Source organism: Mobula birostris, chromosome 21 (assembly GCF_030028105.1).
Source record: "Mobula birostris isolate sMobBir1 chromosome 21, sMobBir1.hap1, whole genome shotgun sequence".
Classification (NCBI taxonomy): Eukaryota; Metazoa; Chordata; class Chondrichthyes; order Myliobatiformes; family Myliobatidae; genus Mobula; species Mobula birostris.
Window position 1 is genome coordinate 59,834,576 of NC_092390.1, and position 22,803 is coordinate 59,857,378.

The window sequence follows — 22,803 nt, forward strand, 5'->3', positions numbered from 1 at the left end:
TTTATTTACTTGATTAACATTGATTATGGTGATGTCAAAGGGGTGAACAACATAAATGCTCCCTGCAATATAATAACATCAATCAAAGGAAATGATATTTAGGGGAACAATGACAGTGGCAGAACAAATTCTCCAATAGTGCATATGTGGAAAAATACTGAAGGCAAAACAAAAACTATACAATTGCAGCTGAAACATTTTACACTGAAATACTAAATTCAAGACAAAATGAGGTTCCATAATTCATTCTGCTCTTTTATCAGGCACAGTGCCATTTATCTAACAGCAAATGAGTTTCAGATTGTCCTTCTGTCTACAGCAAAGCCAAACTAAACACATTTTAAATGAGATATCGTTAGCAATGTGGATTTTACATTATGCCCCATCACATTAGCGGAGTGTCAAAGCACTTTTGGAGGAGAGAACGACGTTACAGAGGAGTAAGGCAAGGAATGGGAGAGGCGAAACAAGGCATTGTTTAAAGAGAATACTTTTTCAAGTGCCTATAAGCTCGAAGAGAAACAAAAAAATGTGATGAGGGAATATTTTACAACTGAAACAAATACAGAAAAGGGTGAATGATTTGTAACTGTGGATAAAGAGATTCATCTCAATATACTGAGCTGAAGAAGCTGAGGGTGAATGGGTATAGGGAGGACAGATCTCTATGAAGAAGGGGAGAGGATAGAATGTACAAAGTCTTCATTAACTGTGACAGTTAGAAGGCTGGGAAGTCTGGCAGGAAAGCGATCAAACATTTTGGGCAGCTGGAGATCAGGACTAGACTTCAAGTGGATGGCGGTTCAGGGGGTGTAACGCAGCAGTCACTGCAATAAAGAGAATGTTTGGCAGTCAGCTCAGGGACTAACAAAGCACATGGCAGAGACAGGTAAGGCCCTCATGTGCAGTGCTGAAAAGGAGAGCTCAAAATGAGATCTTTAGCTGATGCTATCTTGAACTGAGCAAACTATGACTTCAGTAAATATTGTAAAGAGGAACAGGTAGGTTAGCAACAGACTGTAGTAATTGGCATTGGTTTTGGAGACAGTTACAAGGCCTGAGGGGTGGGCAACTGGAGCTCTGGAGAAAATCTAAAGGAGTCTCCATCACACTGGAAATCAACTCAGACATCTTCTGAGATGAGAATGGAAAATGGAGACAGAGGGTATGAAAGAAATTATTTATGGTGACGAAGCACAGCAGGCTGCTTAATAAGAGCATATGGTATTACAGAAAAGATGCTAGCATGGATAGAACATTAGCTGACTGGCAGGAGGCAAAGAGTGGGAATAAAAGGGGCTTTTTCTGGTTGGTTGCTAGTGACTAGTGGTGTTCTGCAGGGGTCAGTATTCGGTAGAGCCTCTGCTTTTCACGTTATATATCAATGATCTAGGTGACAGAACTGATGGCTGTGGCCAGGTTTGGGGACAATACAAGGAGAGGTGCAGGGACTAATAAGGAGTTTGCAGAAGGACTTAGACAGATTGGGAGAATGGGCAATTAAGTGGCAGATGGAGTATAGCGTAGGGAATTGTAAAGATGTAATGCTGAGGCTTTATTTTAGGTCAGTTTGCACTTGGTGTATTAGGAGCAGTTTTGGGCCTCTTATCTAAGAAAACTTGTGCTGGCATTGGAAAGGGTTAATGTATGAGGAGCATTACATGGTTCTGGGCTGTACTCTCCGGAGTTTAGTAGAATGGGGGGGAGGGAATTTCATTGAAACCTATCGAATATTGAAAGGTCTGTATAGACTGTATGTAGGACCAGGAAGCACAACCTCAAAATAGAGGGATGTCCATTTTAGAACAGAGATGAGGAGAAATTTCTTTAGCTAGAGGATAGTGAATCTGTGGAATTCAATGCCCCAGGTGGCCATCATTAGGTATATTTAAAGTGGAGGTCAATATGTTCTTGAATAGTCACGGCGTCAAAGGTTACAGGGAGAGGCAATCTCATTGATACCTACTGGACACTGAAGGATGTGGAGAGGATTCATTTGTGGGAGAGTCTAGCTGGTGGCCAAATGGTCTAATTCTGCCCCTATATCTTATGGTCTTATTCCTTTGGAGTTCCAGGGCCACCTTGCGGTAATAAGGAGAGTAGAAATGTTATTGCTGGAAGTGGTAAGGCCACCAAATTATCCAATCTGAATAATAGCCCATGGAACTTGAGACTATGCAGTTCAGTGTCAAAGCTGACAATGGTAAGGGTCAGTGTGTTAATGATGTATTCAACAAAGCACTGGAATTATCGTATCAGCACAGGTTGTGCATTAGAAGACAGGATGCTGGGGTTCACAGACAGCAATGGGGGAGGGGATGGAGGAAGTAGTTTTATTTAATTGGGTGTGGAGCAAGGCTTCCCAATCTGGAGTCTGTGGACCTCTTGCTTAATGGTATTGGTCCATAGCATAAAAAAGGTTGGGAACCACCGGTGTACGGGAATAATGGTGAAGTATGGGAAGCCCAAGAAAATGTAAAAAGAAAGGCCTTTCAAGCAGCAGGTGTCCATGTTGTTCAAAGTGAATGAACATAATTTAGTGAATTTGAATGAGAGGACAGCAAGGTGACTGTTGATCTTCCCCAGATGGATCATTCAGAGCAAAGCATAAAACATGGGTTATACCAGTGCTTCCCAAACCTTTATGCCTAGGACTCCTACCATTAAACCAAGGGGTCCATGGACCGGGTTGTGAACCCTTGGGTTATACATCCAGCACTCAGGTGGTGCTCTACTCAGATTACAGCAGTGGTCTAAACCCAGCTCAGTCTGACAAGTCTTACCACAATGGACACTGAAAGTGTTAGAGCAGGCCAAGTATTTAAAGGTGATTTGTACTTAAGAGGTTCAACAGAAATGCATTGTGTATTTATTGCTAAAAGGTGTTGTATTTAGTAAATGGTTACAAAGCAGATGTGACTGCCTTTGCCTCTGGATACATTCCCTATGAAAATGAACATGCCAACAGGATTTCCTTACTAAGGAAGTTGTGCACAAAACAAGACACATTTCATCCAAAACTCCAACCTTTCTCCACAGTCTCATTCCTCATCAAAATATTATTTTAGTTATGGTTCACTTTTGATAACTCGAAAAAATGCTTCTTGCACTCAAGTGGAATGCAATAAATTGAATTAAACAGCAAATAGTGCAACATAGTGGGTGATCAGTATAAGCAACAAACATTGAATAAAGCTGCTTTTAATTAAAATAATTGGACTGAACTTAAATCTCCATTTTTATGTGTTTTGTTGAATCTAACACCTATGTGGATTGGATATTATAATGGTTAAAAAAATTAAAGAAAGCATCACCATTTCATTTTCCCTATTAAAAAATAATGATTTTTTTCAATTAATGAAATATTGCTATTCTTAAAATAACCCCCATTACATGGTGTCACTGATGATGAGAGAAGGGAAGCAAGTTGCATCACCTTGCCAGCTAAATTCTTTGTTTACAGTTTTGGATGGAAGAAGGCCAAGTGGAGACTGTAACATGTCTCAGGGAAATGAAGGGGAGAGGGATCTGTTAATCTGGCGGGAAATTCAGACTCCTTGTCAAAACCCAAAAGCCTTCAGCAAAATTTGGAATGAATTCAGCTTCCCAATGGCTAGTTACACACATGCAAGTTCTTCAGATTAGAAAAGACTTTACTTTTTTTTAAATTTTGATATAAATTTGGAATGAAAGTTCATTGTGATCAGTGGCTTCATAGATCTCCTTCAATGCTTGATTGTAATTCACAGCATCATAGAGATTTATATCATGAAAGGAGGCCACTTGGCCCATCGAGTCTCTGCTGACAATCAAGCACTAAGATTTCCTGAACTAGTATTATACAACCAAGTGCACAGTGTTACAGTTTCTGCTGTTCTTTATCTCCTGTTTCTAAATATACATCTTGATCAATGTGCTGTCACAAAGAAGTGTTGGGAAAATTAGTCCATTATTATTGGAGTTTAAGACAAATAGCATATCCTGAAAACAGACATTACTTCAATATTGATGCTAGTAGCTTTTTCTCTTTTATGGTAGAATGTCGAATGGGGGGATAGTTTTTGAATAAGGAATTGCCCATTTAAAATGGTGAAGTGAAATGGTTTCTTCTCTCAAAGGGGCCATGACCCTTTGGATTTGGCAGAGGCCTGTTTATATTCAGTAATTCAATCTTTGCAAAGGCAAAGTAGAGGATATTAGGTCTATAAGGAATCAAGAGTAAACCGGTCTGAAAGTGGAGCAGAGATCGAGAGCGGATTAGACTTGGTCTTATCGAATGCCAGAGCAGACTCAGGGGAACCACATGACTTGGACCTGCTCTTCGTTTTGTTATGATGCTTTGACCACTGATTATCCTAATACCACCCTGTAAAAACCTGTTGGTATAAAAACCTGTCACAATTATTCAAGCTTACAGCTATGATTATCAGTTCAAAAAGGTGGCATGTATGGTTAAAGACTCCCATCACGAGGGATGTGCTCTCTTCTCATTGCTACCATCAAGGAGAAGGTACAGGAGCCTGAAGGCGCACACTCTACATGTCAGGAACAACTTCTTCCCCACCACCATCAGATTTCTGAACAGACTTTAAACCCATGAACACTACCTCAATATTTCTGCTTTCCTTTTAGCACTACTTATTATTTTAATAGATATTTCTTATTGTAATTTATAGCTTTATGTATATATTGCACTGTACTGCTGCTGTAAAATAATTAATTTCATGGCATATGTTAGTGCTCGAATTGAATCTGATTATTGATTTCAGCAGATCTTAAAAATTGGCTTTGACTTCTGGTAAAGTTGCCAATGTGCTTCCCGCTGAACTGTCGTGCTGGATGCCTGGACGAGACAGAGTAGCAGCAAACACCATTTAAAATACCTCATCCAAAGGTCATTCCACTATAATTTTAAAATAACAGAGGGGGAGCAGTGAGAGACGGTTTCAGTGAACTCCGATCATACAGGAACAACAGTGAGAGAGGGTTCACAGAGGGAGAGACAGTACAAGAGGGTTCACAGACAGTGAAGGAGGGATCACAGAGAGAGACAGTGAGGGGGGTTCACAGACAGTGAAGGAGGGATCACAGAGAGAGAGAGAGAGAGAGGGTTCACAGACAGTGAAGGAGGGATCACACAGAGAGAGAGACAGTGAGAAAGGGTTCACAGACAGTGAAGGAGGGATCACAGAGGGAGAGACAGTGAGGGGCGTTCACAGACAATGAAGGAGGGATCACAGAGAGAGAGAGAGAGAGAGAGAGAGACAGTGAGAGAGGGTTCACAGACAGTGAAGGAGGGATCACAGAAAGAGACAGTGAGGAGGGTTCACAGACAGTGAAGGAGGGATCACAGAGAGAGACAGACAGTGAGAGTGGGTTCACAGACAGTGAAGGAGGGATCACAGAGAGAGACAGTGAGGAGGGTTCACAGACAGTGAAGGAGGGATCACAGAGAGAGACAGTGAGGGGGGTTCACAGACAGTGAAGGAGGGATCACAGAGAGAGACAGTGAGGGGGATTCACAGACAGTGAAGGAGGGATCACAGAGAGAGAGAGAGAGACAGTGAAAGTGGGTTCACAGACAGTGAAGGAGGGATCACAGAGAGAGAGAGTGAGAGAGGGTTCACAGACAGCGAGAGTGGGTTCACAGTCAGTGAGGGGTGTTCACAGACAGTGAAGGAGGGATCACAGAGAGAGATACAGCGAAAGGGGGTCCTGATGAAGGGTCTCGGCCCAAAACATCAACTGCTCATTCATTTCCACAGAAGCTGCCTGACCTGCTGAGTTCCTCCGGCATTTTGTGTGTGTTGCTCTGGATTTCCAGCATCTGCAGAAATTCCTGTGTCTATTATTAAATCACCATTTACACAGTATAATGACGCTAATAATAAAGTCCAGTTTAACCAAGAGGCTCAGACTGCTGTTTGAAAGTCTTTGTTACTTTACTTTTATATTCGCTCCATATTGCACGACACAGATTAGCTTTTCATTAACTACAATGAAGCAAACATGAGGCATGCCCGGAGACTGTAAACCAAAATGAATTCTGAGAATGAGCTCTCTGTGTGCACATTCATTGCGCAACAGTTATAGATTGTCAACATGATTCTTTGCACTTGCTCATAGACAGCACTAGTTTGACCAAGTTAAAGCAGGGAGAAAATAAATTAAACACTAATAACATTGCTTAATTAATGGGCAATTATTGATGGATTGAAAGCAAGGTTAAATGTAATATATAGCTGGCCTTATTTCTCACTCTTAGCTATTACACTAATATCATAATACTTCTTTCTATTGGAATATTACATGAAAAATAGCATATTTTATGAAATCAGAATGCTAGCTACATGGGTAAAAAGCACTAAGACTGCAGAGCAGAACTGAACCGGTTATTGCAAAAGCAATTCAGATGACAAGTTTGGATTATCTAATATAATAGATTCAGTCAAGTTAGGGAAAGGACCAATTAGGCGGACTTCTGAAGAATATGATAGTATCAGTAAGTGAACACTCCTTTTTCAAAATTAAATTCCCTTGCCTAACACAAACTATTTATTTATTAATTGAGATACAGTGCAGAGTAGGCTCTACCAGCACTTTGAACAACCCCAGACTTAACCCTGGCCTAATCATGAGACAATTTACAATGACTATTAACCTACCAACCCATACGTCTTTGGACTATGGGAGGAAACCGGAGGGAACCCACCCAGTCACATGGAGGGTATACACAATCCTTACAGACAGCGGCGGGAATTGAACCCAGATCGCTGATACCGTAAAGCATTGTGCTAGCCACTACACTAACATGCACCCTATTAGCAGAATCAATTGAAGTTTCATATATATATATATATATATATATTACCGTTTGCAGAACAAAACAGCTGATTATTCAATAAGTGTTTATGAAGCCATTTCTAACTTGCCAAAGGAAGAACAACCAGGAGAAATTTTGAAATAGAAACAAAGATCTCAAGAACCAATTATTCACCTCCAGTCACTGTGTCTTTCCCAAGATGCTGGAAGAGAGATACAGAGCTTGTGCACAGGGATTCTAGGCAAATGCAGCAGGATGGATGAAATAAACGTCAAGTAGATAACCATTGTCTCATCCCTTAAGGTTGTAATTGAGATTTGACTGATTGTTTGGAACCTGGCAGATTCCAATCATGCTTGGCAGAACACACTTTAGGGGAAAGATAGGGAATTGCACTGGAAATTTATCAGATGATTTAGATGGGGTTTGTCATCAGAATTGAGGTCTGTTTGAAACAGTCTCCTTCTGCTGTCTATGTCTAACATCTACAATTTTAATTTTAGACTTTAGATATCAAGTTATTTTACTTACCACAATGAAAAGCCAATTTCCATTTTGTTGTTTAATCAGTAGAAATTATAGCAATCATTATAAACAGCACCATTTTTGAGAAGGGGTTGCCCCATCCTCCCAAAAGAATGTCATGGATGTGGGATAGAGGGAACTATGGGAATTATTGTCAAATCATAAAATTAAAAGTCAAAGTAACTTTTTTTAAAAATGGTAATTGAAAGTAAATTTGCCTGACTTTTTACACAATTTATTTCAATGTCACCTCATCTAATTGCAGGCATAACTGTACATTGAATTCAGGAGGGAATTTTACTTCATTTTGACATTGGCCACTTATTATTCTGTTTATCCTTCAGAATATCACCATGCCCACTTGAAACATGACATTAGCAACTCTGAGGTATAATTTCACCTTGAGCAGTAATGCAAATAGGGTGCAATCCATTTTCAAATCAGACCCAATCTCTCTGCATAGAGTCATAGAATACTACAGCACAGAACAGTCTCTTTGGCCCATCTAGTCTATGCAAAGCTATTATGCTGCCTACTCCCATTGACCTGCACCCGGACCATAGCCCTCCTTACCCCTCTCATCTATGTAACTATCTAAGTTGCCCTCAAATATTGAAATCAACTTCATACACCGGGATCTTTGGATACAGCATAAAAAAAAAGCTGATTTGCTATTGACCGGAACAAACTTACACCCCGCTCAGTTCAGAAACACTGAAACCAATGCATTTGTCTCTGTTAAACACAAAAAAAATTGGAAATAAAGTAAATTCATTCTTGAGGTTCAACAAACACTAAATTTAAATTTGCAATTTAATATTTGGGGGTTGAAGCATCAGTTAAATATGTTGATTGCTTTTGTTTTATACTTTCCCATGCACAAACATGATGAGAATTGTTGGGCTGACTTGACTGAATATTTAATGGAAAGACTCCACAAAAAAAGTATTCTGTTAAACTCCTGTTTAAAAGTCTGTGTCTAATAAACTGCAAACTCGCCATTGTCTTTAAGATGCTGAGTTGACAATTTCTAAGAGGTTTTTTTACTCTGACATAATAGAAGCAGTCAGTGAATTTAATTAATAAATAACCTTGCATGCAAAGAAAGACAAATGAACATGTACAAGGAAACAACTTACCATACAAATAGGAATACGTACTTTTTCTGTTGTATAATTTAGCCCTATCTAATTGTATTTTGTATTTGTTAGAGTAACATTTCTAAAATTTAGTCTATGTGGCCTGCCTCGTTTGAATCAATTCCTCACCATTACACAGACATGAGCGAATAATCAGTTTTTTGTAAGAATGCTGGATCAAATTTCTCACCCATCCAGAAGCACTACAAACCAAATCTTTGGCAGGTGCACTGCAGAACTTCAAGACTAAATCCCATTTTCAAAACAGGAGGATATTAGTCTAGATAACATTGTTGAATCCAATTACTTTGAGCACTATTATGATAGAGACAATCTGCTCACATTAAACAAATAACTGCCTCAATTAAAACAGTATGCAGATAATTACAGAACATACAAACCCATTCTAAATTAATCTTCTCACAGTGCTATTTCCAAGCTATTAATTACAAATCATCTGGGAATGATATGAAAAAGAAACTGACCTATTAATTCAGAACGAGGACTTGATATGCAAGAGGCATTGCGTGATTTTTTTTACACACCGTCTGAAATGCACAACGCACAAAAGGACTTTCCTGGTACTAAAGGTTTCAGTGCAAATGACGATTTGTCACATTAAGGCAGGTACAAACACAAGTAACAATTTGATACTGATACAAAGTACTCAGGCAGTAATTCCAACATTCTTTGTTTTGTTTTCAATAGAATTAATAAAATAACACACCAATGTTGGCTTTTAAGCTAAACGTTTTGTCCCTAAGTCAGCTGAACAATAAACTTCAAAGATCATTTCTCTTCTCTCCATCTTTTTCTTATATATTTCTGTTTGGCATGATGATTATGTATAGCAGATGTACATACACTCTTTCAACTACAGCACACTGTGTAAAAGATTTCAAGCAGTAAAGCCCAAAGTGCAACTTGTGTTCAAATCTCTTCCTAGTTAATTCCCCACTGTCCAACTACCTATAAACGCATGCTTTCACCTTGCAAGGCAGGGAACACTAGTTGCCGCACTTTAGCAATATGGCTAAATATTAAAATCTGTTTCCAAAGAATAGTATTCCAATCATTTAGAAAATAAAATGTTGTCCAACTCAGTATAACTTCCAATCTATTATAATTCTATAAAGATTAGAACAATGTATTATTTAACAAGAGATATTACTACTCTGGCTCCCATTGTTAAGGAAATATTGATAGAATTCTCAGAATGAAATCTTAGCAACTTTTGTGTGGGGATCTAATCTCCGTGTTCACCCTGGTTGTTTGCTGCAACACGACACGACTTTTTATTGTTAATTTCTGGAACTCCTTCCCCACAAAATATAATGCAGATATTTAGACTCGAGGGTGCCCCTTTTCCAGCATGCACTGCTTGACTTAGAAGATGTGAGCTCTTTTCTTCAGCTCATTGCGCTTCCAGAGAGGCAGCCTGTCAAATTCCAGGATGTTCATATGAAAGAGCTGGTAAAATTCTTCAGGGGCCAGATGACGCTGAAAGAGTAAATGATAACGGCAAAACAGTCAGTTACAAGTGCCCACTTGCATTCGAATGATTTCAGTAAAGTTTTAATTGATTTATAATACATCTCCCCATTGCTATGTTGCCATTTACTCCTGAATTACCAACCATATTTCTATTTTAATGTAATTCTCGTAGAAGATAGAATAGTACAACACAGAAACAGGCTCACTGGTCCACAATGTCTGTCAGAGCAGATTAAACTAAATCTCTTCTGTCTGTTCATAATCCATATCTCTCTTTTTCCTCCATATTTATGTGCCTATCTAAAAGACTCTTAAATGCCACTGTTGTATCTACAAACGTTTGTAGCCTCAGAATTCTTGCTACAATGAGTTAATTCCTACAATCAGTCCTGACGAAGGGTCTCGGCCTGAAACGTCGACTGTACCTCTTCCTACAGATGCTGCCTGGCCTGCTGCATTCACCAGCAACTTTGATGTGTGTTGCTACAATGAGTTAAAATAAATTTGACTTTCAGAAACAGAACACAATGTACAGTTGCTGCATTACTTTAAGTCTGAGTGATTGTAGACAATTTTGTCTGCTTTTGATGAAAGTATATTTTGATTACTTGGTTACCTATGTAGAGATTTACAATTCCGATCATCTGAGTATCCATTTATTGTTCATTACATTGGTCAGAGCACTCTACCGAGGGTGAGCTTGAAATATAAAACTCAATCATTGACAGGATACATCTTGACAAAACAACTGTCAGTGTTATATATGAACAACCTTACCCATTCTACTTTAGCAAGGAAGTGCACCAGGATACTTACTATATACAGCATAGAACACCTTGCAGTTCTGGAGATATTATCTTTGCAAATGACATTCAAATCCAAGAACATCAACACAGTATTTAGCTTGATCTTAGGTGACTGTGATTCTTTTAGTTTTGACACTGTGTCAGCTCTTCAGATTGTAGACCATAAGGCATAGGAGCCAAATTAGGCTATTCGGCCCATTGAGTCTACTCCACCATTCCGTCGTGCCTAATTTATCATCCTTCCCACCCTACTCGCTTGCCTTCCTCCCGTAACCTTTGATGCCCTGATTAATCAAGGTCCTCTCAACCTTCCCTTTAAATGTACTGACAATGAAATTGAAAGATTCACCACCTTTTAGCTAAAGAAATTCCTCCTCATCTCTATTCTAAAGTGACATCCTTACTTATTTTTTCTTTATCATTTGCTCACTTTTATTGTTTGCATGATTTTTTTTCTCTCTCTCTGCACATTGGGCATTTGATTGTATTCTTTGGTTTTAATGGGTTCTATCGGGTTTCTTTGCTTTGTGACTGCCTCTGAGGAGATGAATTTCAAGGTTGTAAAAAATATACTTTTATAATAACTGTACTTTAAACTTTGTTTTCTGAGTCTGTGCCCTCTGATCCTAGACTCCCCCACTATAGGAAACATCGTCCCCATGACCCCTCTTTCTAGGCCTTTCAATATTCAGTAGGTTTCACTGGGATCCCCCCCCCACTTCCAATTTGAAGAAAAATAACTACGGTCTGTTAAATTACAATCCAATGGATATTGAAGAATACTTTTCAAGTAAAGAATCAGTATTATCTAGCACGCTTCCCTAAAGTAACTCGGGGAGTCCATCAATGTCCTTGGTATAATTTTTCTTTTAAAATGCTGATGTTTTGAACTAAAGGTTTCTCTGAGAGGATGGCCTGGGCAGATGGGATGGTATTCCTCGTCATTACTTTGTGATTTGAATATTCGGTAGTTTACCACCCACATGACAAAATGACTTCATCAACCCCTCAAATTGCTCTGATTTTGATCACTATTCTTGCAACATTTTAGCAGCCCAGGATTTTTTTTTCTGGAGGAACTCAGCAGGCCAGGCAGCATCTAAGGAAAAGAGTACAGTCGACATTTCCGGCTGAGACCCTTCAGCAGGACTGGAGAAAAAAGATGAAGAGTAGATTTAAAAGGTGGGAGAGGGGAAGAAGAAACACAAGGTGATAGGTGAAACCGGAAGGGGGAGGGCTGAAGTAAAGAGCTGGATAGTTGATTGGTGCTCCTCCCCCTCCTCTTTCTTTCTTCTATGGCCTTCTATCCTCTCTGATTGGATCCCTCCTTCTCCAACCCTGTTATCCCTTTCCCCAATCAACTTTCCAGCTCTTTACTTCACCACCCACACCTCCTGGTTTCACCAATCACCTTATTTTTCTCCATTCCCTTTCCCCACCTTTTGACTCTACCCCTCATCTTTTTTACTCCACTCCTGCTGAAGGGTTTCGGCCCGAAACGTTGACTGTACTCTTTTCCATAGATGCTGCCTAGCCTGCTGAGTTCCTCCAGCATTTTAATATGTGTTGCTTGGATTTCCAGCATCTACAGATTTTCTTTTGTTTCAGGTTGTTTTTCTTCCTATCAGATCTGAAAGAAGAGAATCCTGCGCCAATAATTCGGATTCAAATATGAAAATCTGAGCGGGATTGATGGAGAGACTGTCCTGAGCAAGGGAGTTTCCTCTCAGTGAAGTGTTCAACACTGTCTACAAGGGAAGAGCCATTTCGGACTGAGTTCGAATTATTTTTTCACACACATTATAAATCCTTGACACTCTCAGTCTCAGGGGGCAAAGGATGCTCAACCACTGATTTTACTCAAGTGTGAAATGCTTTTGAACTTCAAAGCAGGAAAATACCCTCATATACGATTGCTGGACCCACCTTAAGGGTCATATAGTCTACTGCTGCTTTTTTCCCCAGATAATATTTCTCAGTTCCTTAATAGATAGACTCCATTCTCACCTCCAATCTTGTTCTGTCTACATCTCTTGGTAGCTTGTTACGTCCTCGGTTGGTCACTGAAAGCATGTGATAAGGATAAATCTGTACAGTAGAAGAGAAATTAAAATATTATGGGAAATTCAATATACACTACTTAGCTCAGTCAAGCATTTGTATAGCAAAAGTCTTCTGACTTAAGATCTATACATTTGATACCATGTTACCTACTATGCAAATTCCAGGCCTACTGGAATACTTTGAAGGGCTTTATTTAATTAAAACACATGGATTTAAAACCACTGAATGTGGCACCTGATAGACAAGTTCATAGGTCCCCACAAAATAAAGTTCTCCGTGCTTGTGTGGGGAAGACCTAGACACCATCAGCATGTTAAGAGGCAAGCAACATTCAGGTCAACTCCACCAGGGACGGTCCCCAGCCAGCTGCAAAAGGAGGAGGGCTGGGCATGAGGCTAGCAACCCCATCCCGTTAAAAACCCAGAGCTACAGAAACTCCAAAGACCTCATCCCTGGGAGAGGAAGGAGAAGATGGGCTACATCTGAGATAACTTGAAAGACTGGCCCAGGACAGAGGACATTGGTGAGCTGTTGCTGGCGGCCTATGTCCTCGTTGGGGTGATAGTCTTAAGGAGGTAACATACAGGTCACATGAGTGACATGTAATGACCATCTTCAACAAAATAATGACTAAGCATATACCCTAAACAATGACCATCACCAAGTGCCCCACCATCAACATCTTATGGTCATTTTTAAAAAGAAAAACAACTGGACCAATCATATGAACATTTTAGCTGAGACAGCAGCACAGAGGCTGGTATCCGTGGTGACCTCCTGACCCTCTCCATAGAGATAATGAGAAGAGAAGCAAACGGCAACTCTGACCAACTGAAGGTACAGTAATCCTGCCAACACCTACACTGTGAACCAATTTGTCAGAGAAACACCAAGTTTCTTTTCTGGTTTAGTTTGGTTATGCCTATCATTTGCACCAAGGCTACTGTTGCTTGTTGTTTTGGCATGCTTTAATATAAACTGATCGCCTTGGACTTGCCTTTGGCTCCAGCATGTTAGGCATTGAAACCCCTCTATCCATCCTTGCTCCTTGTACAGGTCCTTCCTGTGGAGGCTGAGACAGACAGTGAGATACAAATGTTGCTCTGATGGCACCCAAGTCTAACATGCATGCACTAATAGAAGTTTTCTACTATAACTTTAAGGAACTAATTTGATTAGTGTTTCATTAAAAATTAACAACACGAATATTCTCCAAATTCTACATAGATCACAAAAAGATTTAGTTACCCTCATTGGTATGGTAGTAATTATCATTCATATTAATTTTAATATTAAGAGATTAACTGTTAGGTAACACTGTTAGATAGGGGTGTAGAATTGTTATTTTTCTTGCAGCTGAACTTTCCTATGGTTGCTTGTAGTTGTTATGTAATCATCTATAGGCACATGTAATTGTTCAGTAAATTTTCCAGTAATCGTAGTATAGATTATTCTATATCTATCTAAAAGCTTCTCAGTTTTTCTGCAGTAGGTATCACACCACTTTGAATCTGGCTATTTTATAGGTTAGGTGCCAATTGCAATTGGGCGATACTGTACGTCTCTAGCAAAGGAGCTGTAAGGTGCTCCGTTTCTCTGCAAGTCCCCCTTGGGCAAGGCATAGCGCCTGCTTAGCCCTCTGATCAGGATCACATGAAGCCATGGGAGCAGGCGGTGGATGGTCATAGGAGCGGCTGGTGCAGATTACAAGTCCTGGTTATGTGACCACTGACCCCAGGCAGACAATCTCTGAAGAGCATTGATAATAGCTGGGGTCACAGGTATTGTAAAGACACTGCCCAAAAGAAGGCAATGGCAACTCGTGTAGAAAAATTTGCTAAGAGCAGTCATGGTCAAAGACCATGATCGCCCACGTCATACGACACGGCACATGACGATGGTTATGATAAATTGTTATCATGGAGATTTTGTTTCCCTCTAGTCTGAGTCTGAAACAATCACAGCTTCATTTTCTGTCTTTTCTTTATTCATTCTCCATTCTTGTAACACTTAATAAAACGGCCATAATCACCATTTTATGCTTTATTCTTGACTTCTGAAGAACCTCAGATCAGTATCACCAGATCCAATGCTCTTTGCATTGCTTTATTGTACATAATTAACAATAGGGTAAAACATGCTTTCTATTTGAGCTAACTCTACAATTTAAATGGAGCATCATTTTGAACTGAGGCTGCTTTTACAATATTCTGCAACTACACTATAAATGAACCTCAGCAGGTCCACCGCTTAATATATCAACACACGATGATGCCTTACTTTCAGAGAAAATCTTAACTTCAATTATATTCGTCCATGAAGGAGAAGTGCCATTACTTCTCACTGCCACCTGGCCAGAAGTGCTTAGATAAATTCAACAAATTTGATGAGGTTGATTTCTACAACAACAAAAATTCTCACCAAATAAGGCAGCCTACTGAACCATAATGCAAGTTCAAACACTAAATTGAATATAATGTGTTGAAAATAAATATGCTGGAATGTCAGAGTTGACACTCAGGGTAAGTGGGTTATGACTACTGTATTTGTTTTAAGGTGATTAAAGAAATGAATAAGATTACAGGTTAAAATCCAAAAGTGAAAAGAATTACTGTAACTGAATTATGACATTGTTTCTTTTGAAGAGGTATGTGTTTCAAAGAATGAAAATAAAGTTTGTCAAACTCGAGTTTCACTCTTAACCCACTTTGGTGTCTACGTAATAAACTTGCACCAATTTGTAGTTAATTTTTGACAAGAATTAAACCAGGGCTTGCATCATACACCGGGGTGATCTCTTCAGTTATTATTACATTTGATTCAGTTATGAATTTTTATCTTATGTCATCATCATTATGAGTCGCGTTATATGAAGTGGGTGATCGTGGTCTTTCCATGACCATGATTGTTCTTGGCAAATTTTTCTACAGAAATTGTTTGCTACTGCTGCCATCTGGCCAGTGTCTTTACAAGACAGGTCACCCCAACCATTATCAATACTCTTCAGAGATTGTCTGCCTGGCATCAGTGGTTGCACAACCAAGACTTGTGATATGTACCAGCTGCTCGTACGACCATTCACCACCTGAGGGGGGGGGGGGTTAGTGCGGGCATGCGCTAAACAGGCGCAACACTTTGCCCAAGGGTAACCTGCAGGCTAGCAAAGGGAGGGAGCCTGCCATACACCTCCCTTGATAGAGACGTGTCTCTACCCCTCCAGCCAAGATTTTAACTATTTGCAGTTAATAGATACAAAAAAAGAAAAAAAATCATTGTTTGATTGGCACTAATAACTTAAAATACTCTACTGAAAGTAAAAAATTGAGAATTTCATAAGAAAAAAGTAACAATACTTGTACGTAATACATCCTTGATGTATTGTAATAACTTTAAATTGGCTATTCATCTTTTTGAAACACATGACAGTATGAATATAGAAGATTAGAACATGCAAAATGATAGCCTTTTTCCACAGTGTTCAGTTTGAAGTATTTAAAGCCACCAACATACCAGGGATTCTGGAAAACAAAAGAAAAGAACATTATTACTTTGCTGTTCATCAACTGAATATTTTATACACATCATTACATTTTCTTTAATTATCTCGAGAGAAGTGAACCAATTGTGTTCTGCTCTAATGATCTCATTGCAGACTGGTGTCCACTCATTGAGGCTTTTTCTTGCCTTGGTGCTGAACCGACCCTGCAGCTGTGGCCTGCATCCATCAGCACTCGCCATGACGCTGAACATGGTTCCGCGGCCGAGGCCTGCAGCCATCAGGCTCCTGGACCAGCTGCAGCCCTGAACTGGCTCCTTGGCTGTAGACTGACTTTCTGGGACTCTGTGGTTCATGTTCTGTGAATTGTTTGCTTGCCTTTTATTATTGTTTGCATGATTTGTTCTTTCTTTTTCACACATTGGATGTATGACTGTTTTTGTGGTGTGAGATTCATCATGAATTCTGTTGCATTTCTTTGTGGTTGCCTGCAACAAGATGAATCTTAGGATTGTACATGGTATTACAAACTTTGATAACAAATGAACCTTGAACTTTAATTGCCTTTAATAGTTTGGGTGGTGAGCTCAGAGGTTCCTTTCACAATCACTGTTAGTACTGATCCACATCCAACTAACAAGCTGCAGCAGAGCTGGGGAAATGATGCTTGGTTATCAACACCCACCATGAGAACCAGGCAGATCAAAGGCTGAAGAGATTTCTGAGTAGCACAGTGTTAACAGCATCTGCCTCAAATGCAAACACGCCACCTTTCCTCAGCTGCTATTTTTATCCTTGTTGCGTGTCTTTTGGATAAAACTTGCCTTCTTTTTATTTCAGAAGAAAACACGTTTGTTGATAAAAATGGATCTGCCAGAGATGTATCCATCTTATGTTTTTAACTTGGTACCTGGCATGCATAGCCAGCCGATTCAGCTGGCTGCTCTGGGACGTTTACCCGGCTCCGCGTTGAACTGGGGCTATGGATTCGTGTCTGTGGACAGACTCTCTTTTGTAGACTTCAGTTCTGAACACTACTGCTTGCTTTTATTGTTTGCACAATTTGTTTCTTTTTCCCCTCTCTGCACTGGTTGTTGATTGTCTTTTTTTAAAAATGGATTTGTTTTGTGGCTGCCTGTGAGGAGACGAATAATGAATACATACTTTGATAGTTAATGTACTTTGAGCTTTGAACTTCGGAGAGTGGTGGAAGCAGAACTGTGACAGCATTTTATTTGTGCCAAGATGAGCACTTGAATCGCCCAGGCAAAGGCTGGGCTAAGTGCTGGGAGATCGGATTAAAATAGATGGGTGTTCACTGGCCAGCGTGGGTACGGAGGGGCCAAATGGCTTGGATCCGTGTTGTGTGACACTTGTGGTGCATTAAAATCAGGCTTAATTAGGCTAATCTATTGTTCACATTGTAATGATTTTGCATATAAACTGATCTTATATGCTGTTCACTTCAGCAGGGCTGATTTTATGGATGGATAGACTTTATTGTTCATTCTTGCCCCCGGCACTACAGGGAAGACTTGGGTTCAGATTAAAGTCTTCTGTTCATTGCTTCATTGGGGTGGTGGTGTAACTACCCCAATAAACTAAGACTAGGAGCAGAATTAGGCCATTTGGCCCATCAAGTCTGCACTGCTATTTTCCCTCTCAGCCCCAATCTCCTGCCTTCTCCCCATAACCCTTCATTGCCTGACGAATCAAGAGCTATCAACTTCTGCCTTAAACATACGCATTGACTTGGCCTTCACAGTCACCTGTTGCAATGAATTCCATAGATTCATCACTCTCTGGCAAAAGAAATTCCTCTATTCTGAGGCTGTGAACTCTGGTCTTAGACTCCCCCATCACAGGAAACATACTCTCCACACCCATAGACCTTTATACAGACAAAATAACAGAGACATTTCAAATCAATGGACCCCAATTTCAGCTTTAGGTTGGGGGTTCTGGCCTAGATAGGTATGAAGTTATGGAGAGCTGTTTGAGTGTGGGTTTTCAGTCATTTTGCCTGCTCCTGCCCTAATATCTTTGAACCTACATTGACCTGCTGCCAGGGATCCTCAGGGCTAATGGATCTTTACTCTGGCCTATTGTGTTTTCCCGTATCACTGAGCAATGGTCACTGTCTGTCCTCCTCTGGCTGCTAGGTGGCAGTACCAAACCACTAGTAAAAGAACCTTGGAGGCTCCTGTATAGTTTTCCAGAGTCATTGATGCACACACACTTCAAGAGTAAATGGGCACATTATGCTAGCTTTTCCTGAAAGTCACAAGGGATGAACTTTGAAAAATAAATGGTGTGACAAGGTGCTGGCTATAGATGAGAATTCAGAAGCTATTATAAGCCAAGTTACAGGAATGTTAATGAACTCCATTAGGTCAAATGAAGAGAATAACATTTTCATTGGAACAATGTGGGGCACAGCATGCTGCTAGAACGTTGGCCTTTGATATCCAGTGGAGCACCAGGTGGGATGGAGGGGAAGTAAAACAGAAAGATTCTGGTAAGCACTCAGGAACCGTGGCACGCACCAAAGTCATTGTCTCAGATGCTTTGGATGGGATCATAGAACAGGAATAGACTGTTCAGCCACATCAAGCAGGTACCTTCAAAATGTGACTACAGACTCTAGATAGGACATTAGGTGCAAGGAAAGCAGTTCTTGTGATAAAGGTCCTTTTGGATGGTTATTGGGCAAGGAAATCTGGAATTTAGACTCTGGGATGGTGTTGTATTTTCAAGTCTTCATAGTGCCTAATTTGGAGGAAATTTTCAAAGTGGATGCAATCCCACATGGAAGTAATGAGATGACATGAGTCGAGTATGATGTTCTCCAAAGGCAGGACTTCCCAGCTTGTTTTATGTTGTAGATCAATACCATTAAATAAGGGGTCTATGGACCCCGGGCTGAGAACCCCTGTTCTAAAGGGTTGACTATTGGTGGGTCTTCAGTTGGCTGAAGAGATCATTCCGGGATCCAATTAAATGGAGAATGCCTGTGCGTGTCTTTGTTTAACGTGGGGAGGCTGATGCATGGGCAGCCACCAGACTGTCCTTGACAGATCTGGGTCAGGTTCCATTGGTATGGAATGCTAGATGACTCGGGACCCTTCACTTGTTGCAGCATTCCTCTGCTACACTCTCATTGTGAAGCACCATCAGCTTCCACCAGCTCCATCATTGAGGTCTTTGTTGGATTTCTCTTTCTCTGGAAACTCCCCTTCGACTTTACCACCATGGGTGACCCTACCAGGAGCTAAATTCCAGCTAGCATCACTGTCAGGATCTCAGGAACTCACAAGCCTCCTCTCCGTGGCAAGGTGATGATCCTCGGAGAATCCAGCACAGAAATCAGATCGGCGAAGAAGGATGGATGTGCACTGCTCTGTAATAACTAGTTCAGGTGCAAAGCTCTTAAAGAACCTATTACTTGAAGTGTTAGCATTTGAAGTGCGAGTTTCATACACTGTTTTAACCTATGTTGATTGCATGGAATCATTCTGACACTGACCAAGATGTAGCAGGTGCATCCATTCATCTAAAGGCATGTGTTTAGAGAAAATGCAGAGTTATGCCATAGGTCCAAGTACAGGAATAGTAAAACTCCCCTTATGATAGAGCAACTTACTTGTATTCAGAGCATATAATGAAAGACATACATATATGCTTGGGGCAGAAATAGGCAAAGCCAGTTACATCAGAGTTGAGTACTACTGAATTTAAAACTATTTCATAAAGACATGAGTAGAAACAAAAGCCAAATGGGCATCCCCTACCTCTGACACCTTCGCTTACATCACTGCAGCTGTCGTACTGGGTGAAATCTGTCGACAATGGCTGACAAAGAGAAGGAAAGGCAATCAGTCTTTGCAGGCTTTTTAGGTCGATGATTCAGTCTACTGATATTGTAGTATTTCTCATTCAGATGCTAGAGAATTACCATTGCATGGCCATGCTCTATCATAAATACGTAAAACCAGTAGTCAGCCAAACATTATCTAATAGTCGTTGCTTATCTGTGACCAATTATGTGTGATTGACAGAGAAAGATAACAAAGACTGTCAAGGAGCTTATTATGATCTAAATATTCATATTTACAAATCCTCCGAGTGCTAACTTCAACCGTTGGTAAATATGCCAAGTGTACAGAGGGAAACTTTGTGTGTATTCTGCTTTTAAAATGTATTCTGTGACCACTTTATTAGATACATCTGCTTGTTAATGCAAATATCTAATCAGCCAATATCTTGCAGCTACTCAATGCATGCAGACATAATCTAGAGGTTCAGTTGTCGATCAGATCAAACATCAAAATGGGGAAGAAATTTGATCTAAGTGGCTTTGACTGTGAATGATTGTTGGTGCCAGATGGGGTGGTTTGTGTATCTTGGAAACTGCAGATCTCCTGGGGTTTTCACAATCAACAGTCTCCAAAATTTACAGAAAATGGCACAAAAATAAAATAAAATCCAATGAGTGGTGGTTCTGTGGGCAAAAACATCTTATCAATGACAGAGGACAATGGATAAACTAGCTTTAGCTCACAGAAAGGTAACAATAACTAAAATAACCACATGTTGCAGCAGTGATGCGCAGAAGAGCAGCTCTGAATACACAACACAATGAACTTTGAAGTGGATGGGCTATCACCGGCAGAAGACCATGAGCATACACTCAATGGCTGCGTTATTAGGCATAGGAGGTATGTAATAAAGTGGCCATGGTGTTTATGCAATGAATAGGTGGGTAACGGGTGAAAGCACGGATCAATAGGATTTAATCACTAACAGTCTTATACAGAAAGAGGAGTTGAGACAGCTGGACTTAGCTGCTCTAAGCCTGCTGAGAAATGACCAGTTCCTACAGGGCATACAATACTAATGAACAAACAACATCCAAATGCATTCTAGATGCTATCAATGCACTTACCATCAGAGCATCACACAAAGTATAAACAAACATTTTTTAGTTCAGGTTCTATGTTGAATTCCAATGAATTCAGCCCACAATTCTAAATGTAATCAAAAGAATGAACACAAGCCCCTGGACTGAATGATGGCGGTGAATATTTATGACACATGTTTAACTGTATTGATTGGCATAATTTTATGCAAGTTAGGTGATAAGGATAAATGCTGATGCTGTTACATCTGTGGTGAGTCAGAGATTTCTATAGGTTAACTTTCAAGGACAGGAAAGCAGGGTGGAAAAGTTTACATTTAGCTACATTTGGTGGTAAAACATGAGCAGTCAAACATTACACACAAATGCACTTGTTCTTTAAGTGGTTTAAAGCTCCACGATTAAGGGGTGAGCATGCACTCCTACTGCTCTCCCCATCTCCCTCTGCCTCACTTCCCCGTCTCCCTGCCTCCCTCTGCCTCACTTTCCCGCCTCCATTGCTTGTGCACTTCAATGACACACCTCCCATTGCATTGTTATAAACATTGGTCACTGGGCCAAAAACTGTCACAAATTCATCATTTTTTTGTGTTTAATAACATTATGCACTCCAACATTTTTGATACCATTGTCTGATTATTTCCTGAATTTATCTGGAAATATTCCAGACTGTTGTCACCAAATTGAAGTTGAGTATCTCTACAGTTATCCAGAGATAGAACTTCCCCAACCATCACTTCTTCAAACCAAAACCAAAATTCATTGAAACATTTCTATTCATCACCTAGATAACTAGTTTCCTTTTAATTTAACGTGCTGGCGCAAAGAGGACACAATGAGATCAAGATATGCAACTTGCACCTTGTCCAATTTCGCTAAGATAAATCGGGCCGGTTGTTTGTAGGATATTTGACATGGAGCTTCCCAACTCCCGCTGGACCCATTAACTTGTACTCAAGGCTGAGCTTTGATTATACTGCATGTGTAAAGTTTTACAGTCTGCCAAGAGTAAGACACTACTTCTATTGTTCATATGTGATATAATACTCATCTTTAACCTTTACAATAATCCACTTAATCCTGTAATTATAAATTCAGAACTGGCATCAGTGCATTACTACTTAAGTAAATGAAATGCCAATATCAGCAGGTTTTTTTTATTATGTATAATTTTTCCAAGTTAAATAATTAACACTCAAATGGGAAACATTTCATTAAACTTCCCTCTTCATCACTCTAATTTATTACATTTCTTTGGAAGCTCATCTTGCTCATTTCTTGTTGGCACTGCACTTGAGTTTTATAGGAAGGGGTAACTACCTGGCCATGGACTACATTCCTAAGTTATTTGGAATGCAGACACACATGTCCTTGGCAGCAGAGCGGCGGAGCTGGTAGAGCCGTTCCCTCACAGAATCAGAGACGTGGGTTAAGACCGCGTGGAGCTTGCACGTTCTCTCAGTGGCCACGTGGGTTCTCTCTGAGTGCTCGGATTCCTCCCACATCCCAAAACTGAGAGGGGCTGGTAGATTAGCTGG

The 22,803-nt window shown here is 40.1% G+C and overlaps 1 protein-coding gene across 1 annotated transcript in view; it reads right to left on the bottom strand.

Moving 5' to 3' along the window:
- Window positions 1-22,803, bottom strand: part of ablim1b (actin binding LIM protein 1b) — a 279,078-nt gene continuing 256,275 nt past the window's right edge. Inside the window, exons 21-25 of the mRNA XM_072239588.1 lie at window positions 20,139-20,199; window positions 15,559-15,566; window positions 13,849-13,923; window positions 12,795-12,875; window positions 1-9,987 (exon numbers count right to left, since the gene is read on the bottom strand). Of these exons, the coding sequence (XP_072095689.1) occupies window positions 9,874-9,987; window positions 12,795-12,875; window positions 13,849-13,923; window positions 15,559-15,566; window positions 20,139-20,199 (339 nt within the window). The 3' untranslated portion in view covers window positions 1-9,873. The remainder of the gene's footprint in view (window positions 9,988-12,794; window positions 12,876-13,848; window positions 13,924-15,558; window positions 15,567-20,138; window positions 20,200-22,803) is intronic.